Below are 15,551 nucleotides of genomic sequence, written 5' to 3' on the forward strand. Positions count from 1 at the left end.
CTGAATTCTCTATCTCAAGTGATGCTAGTTCCATCCTTTTAAATTCTCAAACTAGAAGCCTCTGCATAAGCCTTAATTTCTCTCCACTCTTAAGTGTTTTCTAAATAGCAGAAAAGCATGTTACAAAGTCATAGCAAACTAACATGGAATAGGGTAACCAGATTTGGGACCAGGAGGGCCAACTAAAGCAGAGAAATGATTCTTCCTACTGCCTATCATCGAGGGAAGGGGCAGTGTGCATAGCTTGACCCAATAGATTCAGTCCACTGAAGTACATCACATCTTTATCGGGGTTTACAAATTTGGCCTCACATCAAAATCATCTTGGGAGTTTCTCAGCTCTATCATTCTCCATTCCTTCCTTACCTCCATGTGCAGGTCTATTAATTTAAAACTTACAGAGATCAGATCTGGTGCTTCTGATATGAAAGGCGATTTGGGGAACTCTTGTTGTATCAAGAACTATATAGTGTTCACTGGAGAAGGGAGGGACAAGGTAGCAGGGGTCCTGAACAGTAGAGATGCTTAAAGTTATTTTATGAGCTTGATCTTCATTTCCTTAGAAATTCATCTAGATAGAATGCTCAAATCTAGCAAAACTAGTAGGCTAGTACTTACAGGCTGGCTAATAACCACTTTGAATATTATGGACTGAGGTGAACAGTGTGGATGGGAAGACATTTTATTTTTCCCCAGTGAAGGACTAGAATAAAAACCAGGAACCTAAGCATAACTTGTGGGTTCCCTTTCCAAGCATGTGAGATTAAGCAAGAAGGTGCTTCTCATGGGTACCTGAGATGTAGATCACCCAGCCCATAAGAGATCAGAAACCACACTGCAGTTTAACTCAACACCTTCCTGACTTATAGTACAGGGGCCCCAATTAACTGTCAGATTTAACTCTTCCTTGCTTAGGTCTTAGGAGTGAAAATAGTAGTTTTCTAAATCTCATTAATGCAACCAAGGTCAGGCAGAGAAAGTCATTTAAAAAAATCTATCTACAGGGAATTTATCAACAAATCATATTGTTGCCATATCACAAGTCATAACTCAAATTTGATTCCTCTCCTCTTTCCTCATTGCCATTCATCTTAAAACCTCATCATTTTTGTGCCTGAAATACTGTAGTCTTCTGTCCAGGTTCTCCTAGAGAAATCCCTAAATGAACCTCCAGAGATTGGTTCTGAAATGGACATCTGACCATGTCTCTCTCCCACTGAACTCCCTTTTCCCACCACCCCCTGCAGTGGTTAAAAAGTGTATAAAGAATTCGGCCCCACTCTGCTTAGCATGCTAAGCCCTTTTAAATTGGAGGGGGAGACAAACCATGAAAGACTGTGGACTCTAAGAAACAAACAGAGGCTTTTAGAGGGAAGGGGGTGGAGGGGTGAGTGAGCATGGCGGTGGATATTATGAAGGGCATGTATTGCATGGAGCACTGTGTGTGGTGCATAACCAATGAATTCTGGAACACTGAAAAAAAATGAAAAAAAAAAAAAAAGAAAAAATCTACTCAAAAACAAACTGGTGGTTACCAGAGAGGAGGTGGGCTTAGAGATGGGTTAAATAGGTGAAGGGGATTAAGGAGTTTAATGAAGGGGATTAAGACATTATAGTTTATTCATCTTTGATTTCCCAGTGTTTGTTATTAAGTTATGAGAGTGGGTGATCAAAATATCTTCTAGAAGAATGAATGACCCTTATGATTAAATAATACAAAAGACTATATTATATGATTTAAGATGCGCTGGAAATAAACTTTCTCCACAAAAATACGTATCTTTTTGACATTTTAATTTCTAAGTGTTTAAGATTTTAGAATGTTGTTTAATTATTTGAAGTCATAATTAAAAACATTGTCCTGAGCTTTGGACGAGGGGAAACTTTCAGCATTATAAGACAAAGAGGTAAAGAGAAGGTAAGAGTAGAAAAGATGCTGTGCATTTGCTCAACAGCATTTGTTATGCCCCTAGTATGGGTCAGGCGCTGTGTTAGCCACTGGGAATACAAATAAATATGAAACTTCTTTGTTTAAAAGGGCTCAGTCTCCCTTAAAAGGGAGACTAGAAATATTCAATAGTGCTTTTCCTTTCTATGACAACTGCATATAGTTCTGGCCCTATCATCAACAAGTGCTTTGTCTTTTTCCTCAATTCTAAAGTTGTTTTAATTATACTCTTTAGATATAATTGGTCATATGACTGACACTTTGAATTTCACAGTGGGATTTTATCTAAAGTCATCCTCTAATCTAAGCCAGAGAGCAACTCATTTGTCCTAATAAATCATCCTAAATTAGAATTTAACTAGATTATTTTAAATAATGTAATAAGCACCTGAAAAACTACCCTCAAAACAACCAACCTCTAATCACTTCCTTTCCTCATCCCTTACCCCAACTTGTCCCACCTGATATAACCATAATCTTGAAAATCAAGCTTCCTTCTTTATATATCTTTTTAGTATATTCTGTTTTCCTTGATATATATATATATATATATTTGAATATATATATATTCAAATTACTTTAGTAGTTTTTAGCTAAAAAAGAACATCTTCTGATGTAATGTTTTGGGACTATTCATTTAATGTTATATTACTAAGATTTATCCATATTGTTGTATGTATGTATGTATTATCCATATTGTTGTATGTCTCTGTGGTTTATTGATTTTGAGTGCTATATAATATTCTTTTTTATGTTATGCCATAGTTTTGTGTCTCTCTCCTGTTGGTGGGCATTTGGATTGTTTCAAGTTTGTATACTTGATAGCAATTTTTATCAATTAAATGGATATTAAAATAGTATCTCCTTGTGGTCTTGATTTACATTTCTCTGTTCTCTAACAATACTGCCTATCCCTTTCTGTGCTTACTGGCTATATGTAGTTTCTCTTCAGTGAAAGGTCTGTCCCTCTCCCCTGATTCTATGAAAATGTTTGGGCTTTCTTATTGAATTCTAGGAGTTTTTAATATATTCTTGATGCTTTTTTGTGTTGATTTTATGTAACACATGCATTTTATCCTCGTTTGTAATTTTTATTTTTCTCTTATAAATCTTCCTTTTAATGAACAAGTTTTAAATTTCAACATAGTTAAACTGGCAATCTTTTTTTTTTATAGTCACATTTTTCCCTTCTTATTTAAGAAAACATTTCCAACTCTGAGTGTGTAAGATATTCAAATGTATTTTCTTTTTTTTTTTTTTTAAGATTTTATTTATGTATTTGACAGACAGAGATCACAAGTAGGCAGAGAGGCAGGAAGAGAGAGAAGAGGAAGCAGGTTCTGCTGAGCAGAGAGCCCAATGCGGGGCTCAATCCCAGGACCTTGAGATCATGACCTGAGCTAATCATGACCAGAGGCTTTAACCCACTGAACCACCCAGGCGCCCCCACATATATTTTCTATTAAGAATTTCAAGGCTTTGGGGTGCCTGGGTGGCACAGCCAGTTGAGCGACAGACTCTTGGTTTTGGCTCAGGTCATGATCTTACCATAGTGAGAATGAGCCCCCCACTAGGCTCCATGCTCAGTGCGGAGTCTCCTTGAGGATTTCTCTCCCTTTTCCTCTGCCCCTCCCCCTGCTTGTGCTCTCTAAATAAATAACTGATACTAACCATACTTCTGATAATTAGGTCAGTGACAATTGTAACTTAATGACAATCCCATGACTCAAAATGGCATTCCATCAAAGTAAAACCTGTTAAATAGATACCAGAAATATACAGGAGTAAAAATAAACCTCACTGGTCAATTTAATCAAACTGGTTGTATAAATTTCACATTTCAACAAAGCACTGGCAAAGAGAATATTTTGGCTTTATATACTTAAATCAAGATGCTAGATTTTTTTTTTTTCTGAGTGAAGGAAATGTTTTGTTATAGAGGATACACAGACTTCCAATTTTATCTGAACTTCTGGGTTCATTAGACATTAGTTGCATTACTGCCAACGTTTTTGTTGCTTCTAAATAAGTATTATTTAGTGTATTGCTTAACCTATTCATAGGGACAAATTTGGTTGTTTTTTTTTGGTTGTTTAAAACAGGAATATATTTTCAAAAGAATAAATGACTTTAAAATTCAAATTGTTTATATTTCAACATTCCATAGTGGAACATTTCTGTGTTATTTTTCAATTTCAAAGATGGTAATAGTTAATTTAAGTTTCAAGGGTAAATTTCTTGAACAACTTTGCTGATATTTGTTCATTATACCTATGTAGGAAACCAGATTTTCATGAACATGCACAATGTTTACAGAGAGAGGTATATCTAATTTAGGGTGTGCTATCATAAAAGCTGTGTTTTGGAAAAATTACATTGTGACTTCTCTTATGATTTTTTAATATAGAATTATAGAAATACAGAATATAATTAAATCATCTAGATTCTTTTTATATTTTGCATAAGTATGGTTCCAGGTGGCTAAATTATTTTAGGATACTATTAGTCTAACAAGCAGAAATAAAAGCAATATGAACACTTCTGTTACATATGGGTCCTGCTAGAGAAGTTAATGTAAGGCTATAAACATTGGTCTTGCACAGTATTGGCCACAAACATTAAAATTAAAATGCATGTATATATCTGAAAAAATAAATAAATCTTTTTAAAAAAAGATTTTATTTATTTGACAGACAGATCACAAGTAGGCAGAGAGGCAGGCGGAGTGAGAGAGGAGGAAGCAGGCTCCCCACTGAGCAGAGAACCCAATGTGGGGCTCAATCCCAGAAACCTGGGATCATGACCTGAGCTGAAGACAGAGGTTTTAACCCACTGAGCCACCCAGGTGCCCCATAAATAAATATTAAAAAAAAAAAAAAAAAGAATTTCAAGGTTTTTGACATTTCAGGTCTTATTCCATCTGGAGTTGATTTCTGAATATATGTTGTGCTGATTTCATCTTTTCTCATAGAAGCAGCTATTTTCCCTATCTCCATTTATTGAACAATCTCTTATTACCTGCTATGTTATATACCATGTTTGCCATATACCCAAGTTCTAGATATGTGTATCAGCATAGCAGTCTTAAGTAACTAAAACTTCATAAGATTTCTTGAAATTAGGTAGAACAGGTTTCTCCTCACAGCAACTTCTCAGAAATATTTCATCTATCTTCAGTCCTTTAGTCTTCTCTTTAAGATAGTGTTTTCAAATTTTGTAAAAAAAACAAAAAAACAAAAAAACTGTTGTGGAGTTTTAAAAGATTTTATTTATTTATTTGAGAGAGAGCAAACAAGAGAGCCCAAGCATGGGGAGAGGCAGAGGGAGAGGGAGAAGCAGTCTCCCCATTGAGTAGGGAGCCTGATGTGGGGTTCCTTCCTAGGACCCCAAAATCATGACTTGAGCCAAAGGCAGATGCTTAGCAGACTGAACCACCCAGGTGCCCCAAAAACTGTTGTGGAATTTTTATTAGAATTGGATTGAATCTTGGATCAATTTGGGAGAGAATTAATACTTTAATATATCTTCTTCCTATCTATGAACATGGTATGTATTTCAGTTTTTCTAGGTTTTTTATTTCTTGATACAACTTTATTCTTTTCCTTGTAGGAGTCTTACACATCTTCTATTAGTTTTATTCATAGATATTTGGTATAATATTTAAATTTCATGTATTTCAGCTTTTCTTTCTTGTATTTATCCCTGAATCTAAGATTTCACTCCCATTTTATGTATTTACATGTTTTATAAGACACCAATATAATAATATACATTTTAGTACCTAATTTTTTGTCCCTCATATTAGTTAAAAGCAGGTTTATTTTCTTTTGATGCAATCATTTTTAAAAAATTGAAGTATCTTAGAGAATTAAGTTAGAAAAATGATTGATTGCATTTTGGTTAGTCAAAAACAGAAGGCTTTAAATGGCTGTTTTTTCCCTCTACAAATGAGATTTTCAACACTGTTATGGAGATAAAGAGGAAGCAAGAACAACTAAATGGTGTGTGATGGTTTATATATTTTTAAGTCCCTAAATATCATGTATTTGGAGAAGGAAAAAAATGCATCAGGTTGCAGTTAGATTGCACAAAAATAATTCTTTGCATAATTATTGGCCTCATTAAACAATACAGATTTATAGATTCAGTATCAATTATGTAGCTACTGTATTTTTCCAGTGATGTTATATTTATGTAGAAATATTTTCTTCATGGGCCCACTGGAAAATACCAAATATTTTTGGTAAAGTTAAATTAAACTTATAAACTTATAAATATATACTATATATATATATATACATATATATACACAAAACTTATAAATATATACAAAAAATACCTTCTTGTTTAGTCCAGATGGAAGAATTTGCAGTTTTCTCGTGATTGAAAAAAGATTGGCTTTCCTGGGATTTGGAGCAACATTATCCATGCAATGAAGTGTAGACTCTATTACACAACTTTATCAGCCATTGCCAAGTTTCTAGATGCATTTTATTAAAGAGAAAAAGTCATTGAGAAAAGTCATCATAAGAAAATTCAGCCGAGACAATACAAGAAAATGTGAACACTGGTCCAATCATTTCCAATAGATTGGCCTGTTTATTGAGTGTCATGGACAAATCTAAATTCTAACAATGCCACAAATATACCTACAAATAGAGTACATTTGAAAGAAAAATGTATTTGTCTTCCTTAATCACCATGCAGAAAATTATCATAAAGGAAGTATAACCCAAATCATTTTAAAGAAAGAAAATACATGCTTTCATATATGCAATCTGAAGTCTTGGTTGTAAAATTAGCCTGTGGCAATACAGACATAAAGTCTTTGAACTGAGTATAAATTTAGCTGCCTTTCAGTTTTTAGTTTGTTTTTTTCTCCTTTCCTGGAGAGAGAGAGTTAATGTTATATCCACCTAACTGAAAGAATTTTGAATAAAATGCAACACAAAAAAATTAATAATTGTAACATTAAAAAGCCATTTCCACGACCACAAATGGACTGTCAGTTCATAAAACTTTATCATTTAAACCAAGAGAAAAATGTTCTCACTTGCAAAGATTAAATTCATGCATGATGGAATAATCAGCATTTACATATATTTTTACTTTGGTTATGTAAGTTTTAAATATAGACAACACAATCTTATTTATAAATATGGCATTGTGGAAATTATTTTAAAAATTTTTCTACTACTAGTGAATTACTACTGAATTATTCTAAGAGATTAATTTTATTTAAAAAGCATACCAAGTAATGCAAGAAAATATGAAAGGTTATATAATATTTGAATTGTTATTTGTTTGAATTTTCCCCTGTACAAAAATACTTAGAAGAGGTAGTCTCAGAAAACATTTATAACATTCTGTTTTAAATTTGACAGTAAAGAAGAATCATTAGCAACATCAAATGAGAGTAACTTTGAGAACTCAAAGATTACAGGTAATATTTTTTATTTGATTTTTTAATTTAATTTTTAAACAAAATCTGCATCTTTTGTTAAAACCTACAATGATAACGATCTTACAGAGACAAAATTTTATTAACTTTGCAGATACCTATATCCCAACAATTGTTTGTTCTCATGAGGACAAGGAAGACTTGGAAACCAGTAATCAAAATGTAAAAGATGTAAACAGGGAACATGATGAACATAATGAAAAAGAATTAGAGTTGATGGTAAGTGTTCTGGTTGCCACGGTATTACAGAGGATGAATCCATTTATGCTTCCAAGATGCTGCAATGCCTGCCTTTCAATAGTTTCAACTAATACAATTTGCAAATGTGAAAGCACAGCCTATTTTGTCCTTGCATCTCTAGCTTGATCAACAAGGCACTTTGATTTCAGTATGTTGCTTCTGGTCTCTGCAGTGGTAAATTAATGACATTCATTTCTTATCTCTTCACCAGCGGCTCTGAGTAATAGTTTGTAGGAATTATAGAAGAGGTAGCACTATGCTGATGTGCATTTCTAATCTTTGTGACAAGTGTACACTTAGCATAAACTCGTCTGTAAAATTAGAGGGTTGGACTAGATGATTGTTAGAGTCTGTCCAGCTTTTCAAGTCTGAATCCTGCATTTAACAGCATTTTTTTAAAAACTTACTTCCATCTTTGTGAGAATCTCACAGTTCTATATCATTAGGAAATATTAAATTACCAAATAAGGAGAAAATAGTCTGTGCTATATTTTTTAAACGGGAAACAAATTCAGTACTGTACAATTTAGTATTAAATTTGTTATCATAAATTTCACACTTGCTGAACATTCAATCTATTTGGAATTTTGGGGGGATGGTTTAGATAGCATTTTTATCACAAAGGAAGAAATGGGAGTAAATGAGTCACATAATGCAATTTATCCTTTACTGTATTTGGTTGGAGCTCATATCATTAGGATACATGGATTCATAATCATCCAAGATTAAAATGACATTTGCCTCTTCAAGTGTCAGTGCTGAAACAGAAAAGAAATAGAGCTCATCTCTTTCCCCACATTTTCCACCTTTTCTATAGTGATATGGAAGCTGCATCACTAAAGTATGCAATTTACTTTGCTCCAACTTTAAGAAACTACAAAGTTGTCACCCATTGTGAGAATTCTCACCAGCTGAAAGTTAACATTGCCATTTTTTTTTTCAAACCACAGAATATAATGAAAGGACCCTGAAAAATCACATGCTTCACCAATACACCTCATTACAATGAGCAGGCTCAAATATAAAAGTTTGTTTAGAAGTTACTGAGATTGTACATCCAATAAATGAACAGGGAGCTGTAATTTAGATGCTAATTTGCTCCATGCTGACGTTAATGCATAAAACAATGAAGCTCTATAATAGATGGAAATACAACCAAATCTGTGGAACCCACAGGCATTGGCTTACAAGACAGCTGTGCAGTTGACAAGTAACATGAGCCTTATGTGAGAAGAAGGGGAAAACGTAAGATTTGCATATAATTATTGAGATCATGCAAATGTCAGTTATGAGGAGGAAAAAAAAACACAGGCATCTCACTGTTAAATCCTGACAGTTGGCATCACTGAAGAGCTCAAATACATTTGAGTACCAGTTGGCAGAGGGTCATTAAAACAGAATTTGCAGAGACATTAACTCCCTCACTTTTCTTTGAGTGACGTTTTGCTATTAATAGTTTGCAGAGGCTTTGCAGAAAACATATTAATAAGAGAAACTGTAATAGGGGCACCTACAGCAAGTGTAAATGCAGCAAGGGGCACCCAGGAAGCTGCTCTCTAATTGATTAGCATGGAGCTATCAATGTGTATATCCTAAGTGAGGAGAAAGTGCAATGACAAGCAAGAATAGTTGAATATTACAATGTGATATTTGGAAGCTGGAAGGAGAGTGATTAATTTTGGTCCCTTTTCTTATTAATCTCATTCACAAGTCATAGCCTAAAAGGATCCCCCCAAAACATCCAGCTTTCAGAATTTATACAAAATCCACAAATGAAATGAATCAAGGAAATCTACCAGTTAATTGCTAGCCCCACTAACGTGATCTATCTAATTCATTTTGTATATTTAAAATCATTTGATCATTAACTGTTTTGTTTTGTTTTTTATCCCTTAAGATAAATCAATGCTTAATAAGAAGTACTGCTTCCAGAGATGAAAAGAATACATTTACAATAGATCCGGTCAATTTTCCAAATAAAGCTGAGGGGTTAGAGAAGAAGCAAAGCCATGGTGAAGTACACCCTGACTTGTTTAAAAGGTCTTTGTCTCCAAGTTCATCAGCAGAAAGCCCCTTAAAGGGAGATTTTTACTGTAGTGAAAAATATTCCTCAGAAAATAAGTGCAGACATCAACCTTCAGAGGAAATTACTACAGATATAGGAGAAATCAAGCCACCATTGGGAGATACTAGCAGTAATGCATTAGTGCAATTACATATTGGCAGCAAAGAAGTACTGGATGATAATGCTAATCCAGCCAAAAGGAGAGTCAGAGTGCAAATATCTTGTCCCTCCTCAGATCAACTAGATGCAGACAACTTTAATAAAAAACATGAAGGAAGAGCTGAGAAAATTGAAATAAAAGATTGGGAATGTTTAAGAAGAGATTTCCACTCAGAAGAATCAATGGAAAAAGGGTCTTCTAAGAAAGGTTATGACAATGGTAAGACTGAGGAGGAGGAGCAAAGAATACAGTTAGGTGTTAATGTAAATCAAAGCAAAAATTTTCATTCAATCTTACATGAACAAGAAAGGAAGATGGGCCACTCTGAAGTCAGTACGGAAGGGGCGGCAGCTAGCAACAGAGACCTAACCATTCAGCTGAGTAAAGACACCACAGTTCTCAACCAGGCAATCAGAGCAGATATGTTTCATTCACCAAAAATAAGTCTAAGTTGGGAAAAAGCTGTGTTAACAACTCCAGAACATGATCTCTTGACTAGCGAAGGCACTACATTAGGAGGGATGCGTGGCCAAGTTTGTTCACCAAGAAGTGGAAATGTTTTGAGGAATGATTGCCTTTTCCAAGTTGAAGAAGAAAAATCAAATTGGATTAATCGTGAAGATCAGAATAAGAATGCACAACAGAAACAAAGTTGGAATGTTCTAGAAAGTCAGAGAGAAGCAAGAGAAAGTAAGACAAATAGGACAGAACAGATCAAAGAACAAGCAGATTGTGAAGACATGTGGGAAAAAAGAGATAATACAAGGAGTTTGAAAGCTACTCCTACAGAAGAATTGTTTACCTGCCAAGAAACAGTGAGCTGTGAACTGTCTTCTCTAGCTGATCATGGTGTTACTGAGAAAGCAGAAGCAGGTACAGCTTATATAATTAAGACAACATCAGAAAGTGCTCTAGAAAGCATGTCTGCTAGAGAAAAAGCAATAATTGCTAAGATACCTCAAGAGACAGCACGAAGTGACAGGCCAATCCAGGTAAAGGAAACAGCGTTTGATCCACATGAAGGGGGAAATGATGATTCACATTATACCCTTTGTCAACGAGATACAGGAGGTGTAATTTATGACAATGATTTTGAAAAGGAATCACATTTAGGTATTTGTAATGTACATGTAGATGAAATGGAGAAAGAAGAAACCATATCTATGTATAATCCTGGGAAGACACATGACAGGAAGAAATGTGGCATTGGAAATTTCACATCTGTAGAAGAATCCTTACAAGTCGTGACAGGCAATCAAAAAGCAGCATCAGAACTGGATTTACATTTGGGAATGTTACCAAAAGACAAAAAAACATTTCCAAAAAATAAAGATCATAAACAGGTCCAAGAATTAAAGAAAACAGATAGAGATGCTCTTATTCATTCGGCTTTAAACTCAGACACTAACAGAGCTTCTCAGAATGGCTCTCACGTTTCCAATCACCATGCTAAAACCTCAGTGCCATCTCATGAACAGGCAATTACTGTAGAAAATATAATTACTACCACGACTCTCCAATCTATTTCTACTAAATCAGAATATAATTGTAATCCAACAAGGGAAATCCAGGGTGTTGAGAAGCACCCTCATCTTGGTTCTACACCTGAAGAAGTTTCTAAAAGTTCAGGAAGAGAGACCTCAGGTAGTAGCAGAGAAAGATTTAAAAGCCAGATTTTTCAACAAGGAGAACACGGTGTAGAAAAATCTCTACGGTCAACGATTTTCATCAGCGAAGCTGTTGAGAACGTGGAACAGGCAAGGCATGAAAATGAAGGATTAGCCTCTGGACAATCACTGTGCTCTTCAGGTGACAAGCAATCTGAGAGCTCTACTTCCACTAGTCTCCCTGCCCAGGAAGGTCAATCTGAAAGCAGCGAATCTCTGCTTTCGAAATACACCAACTCTAAAGTCCCTTATGTCCTTTTGTTTCTGATATTTCTTGTAACCATCTACCAGTATGACTTAATAATTGGCCTGGCATTCTACCTTTTTTCATTGTACTGGCTATCCTGGGAAGGGGGGAAACAAAAAGAGTCTGTCAAAAAGAAGTAACTTCACCACTATTATTATTTTCTTGTAAAAGATAAGCTTTTTAGCCCCAAACATTTGGATTGGTGAAAGAGACTATTCATTGTTCAAAGAGCCAGTGCAGTTTTTCTCTTGAAGGATCATTTAAAAAGGAATGCGTATGAAGTTTGCTCCTTCATATAAGTAATTATTCTATATAGGACCATTATGTTTGGATCATTAAATACCTATATGAATATGAGATCTGAAGCACGTCAAGTTGAAATTAGGTACAGCTGTTGCTCCTTAGCAGGCTATGAAGTTGCAATGCTTCATGTCTCTTCACTACTTAAAGTGCCATTTCTTGCATTCATTTCTTTTGCAGTAAAGCTTCAATTTTTCCCCCCTAGGGTATTTTTCCTTCTACGGTTTTTAAAAAAATAGATAAAACATGAACAATGGTAGAGGACCTCTTTTTTTTTTTTTGGTCTTTTGGTATTGAGCATGAAATTTGCATTTATCCCTTATCATTTATCAGCACATTTTGATAGATCAAATCTTTAAACTTTGATTTCATATTTTTAAGAACATCCATGTATATTGAAATGCATAAACTTAAAGACCTTTTTTGCTTGAATAATACTTTATACACAGATATTTTACCTCCTATATACCTACAAAGTTAGAGCACTCATAAGCCAAATCTGACAAAAACTAAAACAATTGGGAGATGATCTCTCAGTTTACAAAATTTTGTGGGTGGCTTGTCGATAAGCAATGTTTTTCTCTTACAAGAAGAGAAAGAATAACACAGCTGAACAATTTTAATGTCAAATATTCAGTTGAAATTTTAAATGAAAAGTTCCACAAGCATCGCTTCAGAATGAATTTGTACCTATAAAGCATCAAGTATTAAATGGCAATAATTAAAAAAAATTTCCAAATGAGCTGTTTTACTTGGTAGTATATTTTGTCGTCAAAAAATTTTTTAATCTTTTTTTAATAAGACAATGAATTATTTTCCAAGGTGCATATAGAGACGAACTAATCATTGGTGATTGTTATATAATCATCAGGTTGTTAGATGATAAATCATGGTTTTAGTGGGCAGATAAGTAGACCTGGAAATCTACTCAGGGGAAAATGAATATCCCAGATAGCAGTGACTTTAGCTGCTGTTATTGTTTATGGTTAAGTATGTTAAATAATGGAACTAATCATTTTGGTCAAATAATGGGAATGCGAAGATTTTTATATAAGATTTCAGCAACCATTTATTAAATGACTGTTAGATGCAAAAATCCCGTGCTCTGGTCTATGGCACAGTACTTCCTTTGATACCCTGAATGGTTAGTTTTCAGGGAGGATGCATAGGTATGTAGTTTGATACTTTTGACTTGGCCAGGAATATGGAAGAAAGTAACACTCAGGGAGTCCATTTGGGTGATTTCTATTTCATAGGAACTTCCTTCATAGAGCATGTAACATGATCTTCAGAGAGAAAAGATAACCTATTTATCTGTAAAGGTAAATTTAATGACTAAAACTTGCATATATCATCCCATGCTTCTAAGAAACATGCATTTATGGGAATAAAAAATGAGAACAAAGCATTTAAACTGACTTTCATGTGGTAGTAAATGATTTCCCTAATTTTCATTAGGTACACAACTATTTCCAAATCCCTAATTGTATGCTTGTCTCAAGTCCCATTGAAATTGAATGCTTGACTTTAAGTTTTTAGTTGAACAAATACAAACATCCTGAAGTAGAACTTAGGGCAAATATTTGATTGTTTGAGAAAGCACATTTTCATTAAATACAAGTGGAATACTGTAGGGCCATACCTAGAATATTATCTCTAAAATTGCTATCCTGATAATTTTGTTGACAGGTCCAAATTACAGCAGAGTTAAGGTTAGTATTTCTTCAGATCTTAATGGCTTGGTTTTTGCATTGTACCTTTAAGAGTTTCGGTCAATACGCCATATCTTATTAATGCAAAGAACACTACATTACTTTATTAACACAGGTGCCCGAACTATAATTATTCCCTTATACATAAAGAATGAATTTTTTTTCTCTTTTACTTAACTTTTGGTAACATTAACTTACTAAACCTTCTCATTATGTATTTGTAATATGACGATAGAAGTTTCAAAGAATTTAAAATATTTGTGTATTTCTCTGCATGCAGTGAAGAAATAATGGGTGATTTAACTGACTTTCCAAACATTTCTTATGAAGAATTTGAAATAAAGTCATGAGAACTTAGGAAAGTGTTGCTAGGTGGAGAGGAAGATTTTTGCAACCCATTTTGATCACAACATTATGACGAGCAAGAGAAATGGATCTCAGAAAGAAGTGGGAGCCCCTGGTTAATAAAGATTCGACTGTGACAAGGTAATTTTTATAAGTATAGATGCCTTCACTGTGTCCCCCCCTCCAAGTATAGGTTAAGGGCAAAAAGAGGGTGTGGCAGAAAAATAGAGAACTGCATTACACATCTGCCTCCTATTGTGCCTAAGAAATGTGATATAATAACTATCACCTTTTATTTTGCTGAGCTTCTGACTATTAGAAACAAAATTCTGAACATTAATTGGCAAGTATAGGTAGTAAAATCAACTATCTTAAAAATCACATATCTGTATGTCATCGATATCCCAATAGATTTTCCACATAAATGGAAATGAGTCAGTGAAAGAACTCACCTTGCAACATTCGAGAACTTTGGGTTAATGCAGTTATGCTTCCCTGCTGAGTTCTAATATTTTGATAATGAAATAGTGATTGTCACTGTTTTGTGAGAGAAACAGGATCATCTTTTACTTGTTATCTTAAACAGGTCTACTGGGTAAACTGAAAACTTAAAAATATCCAGACCAATTTGGGGATATAAACTACTTCATTTTTCCAAATAGCATTCATGGCACTTTCTTGATAATTTTTTTCAGTCATGAATGTTATTTCACATCACCAGGCCTGTTGCCTTTTGTTCTAGGCTGACTTTTGCATATAAATAAATAAAAAAAGCACACAAAGTAAAACAAGAACAAACTAGCAGGAGAACTAGTAAAGATGCAGGCAGGAGGACTGTCATCCCCAGGGCCAGTTCATCCACTGATTCCTGTTACCAGAATCTCTGCTCTTTCTTTCAAGTTTTCAGAGTGAATACAGAAACTGAACTATGCAATAAGCACTGTCTTTTGTTCTTTGAATCCTGCCTCAGCCAGTTCTTATGGAACTGAGGAATAGGGTCAAACTTGGTTCTACAACAAAGTATGAAAAGAAACATGCGAGACCATGCTTTTCCAGTGTCTTCACAGTTGTACACATATGTGAAGAGAACAACTAAGAAAGTTACTTCTATTTATTTAATTAAATTAAGTTGCCTTTTCTATTTTCAGAAATAGTTCCTAATAAAAATCATAGCAACATAATCTACTTTTCATCTGTTAAAAATAGGCTTGGTCATTAATACATTTCCATAACTTTATCTGAACCTCTTTGAACAGCAAATTAAATTTTCACTAGCCTAGCTTTGAACAATCACGTGTTTTCATGAAATGTCGTCATTGTAGTATGCTAAAAACTTATTAAACAAATGACTCTTTAAAAAGTTCAGCATTTTTGTTTTGTGTCATTTCTGTATTTGTTAAATACAT

At 34.2% G+C, this 15,551-nt stretch overlaps 1 protein-coding gene across 1 annotated transcript in view; it reads left to right on the forward strand.

Moving 5' to 3' along the window:
* Positions 1–12,149, forward strand: part of PPP1R3A (protein phosphatase 1 regulatory subunit 3A) — a 39,969-nt gene extending 27,820 nt beyond the window's left edge. The window contains exons 2-4 of the mRNA XM_032871082.1: positions 7,333–7,391; positions 7,504–7,628; positions 9,547–12,149. Of these exons, the coding sequence (XP_032726973.1) occupies positions 7,333–7,391; positions 7,504–7,628; positions 9,547–11,928 (2,566 nt within the window). The 3' untranslated portion in view covers positions 11,929–12,149. The remainder of the gene's footprint in view (positions 1–7,332; positions 7,392–7,503; positions 7,629–9,546) is intronic.
* The last annotated feature ends 3,402 nt before the right edge of the window (positions 12,150–15,551 follow it).

The sequence above is a fragment of the Lontra canadensis genome, unplaced genomic scaffold, assembly GCF_010015895.1.
Source record: "Lontra canadensis isolate GAN:19392208 unplaced genomic scaffold, GSC_riverotter_1.0 scaffold2, whole genome shotgun sequence".
In the NCBI taxonomy this organism is placed as follows: domain Eukaryota; kingdom Metazoa; phylum Chordata; class Mammalia; order Carnivora; family Mustelidae; genus Lontra; species Lontra canadensis.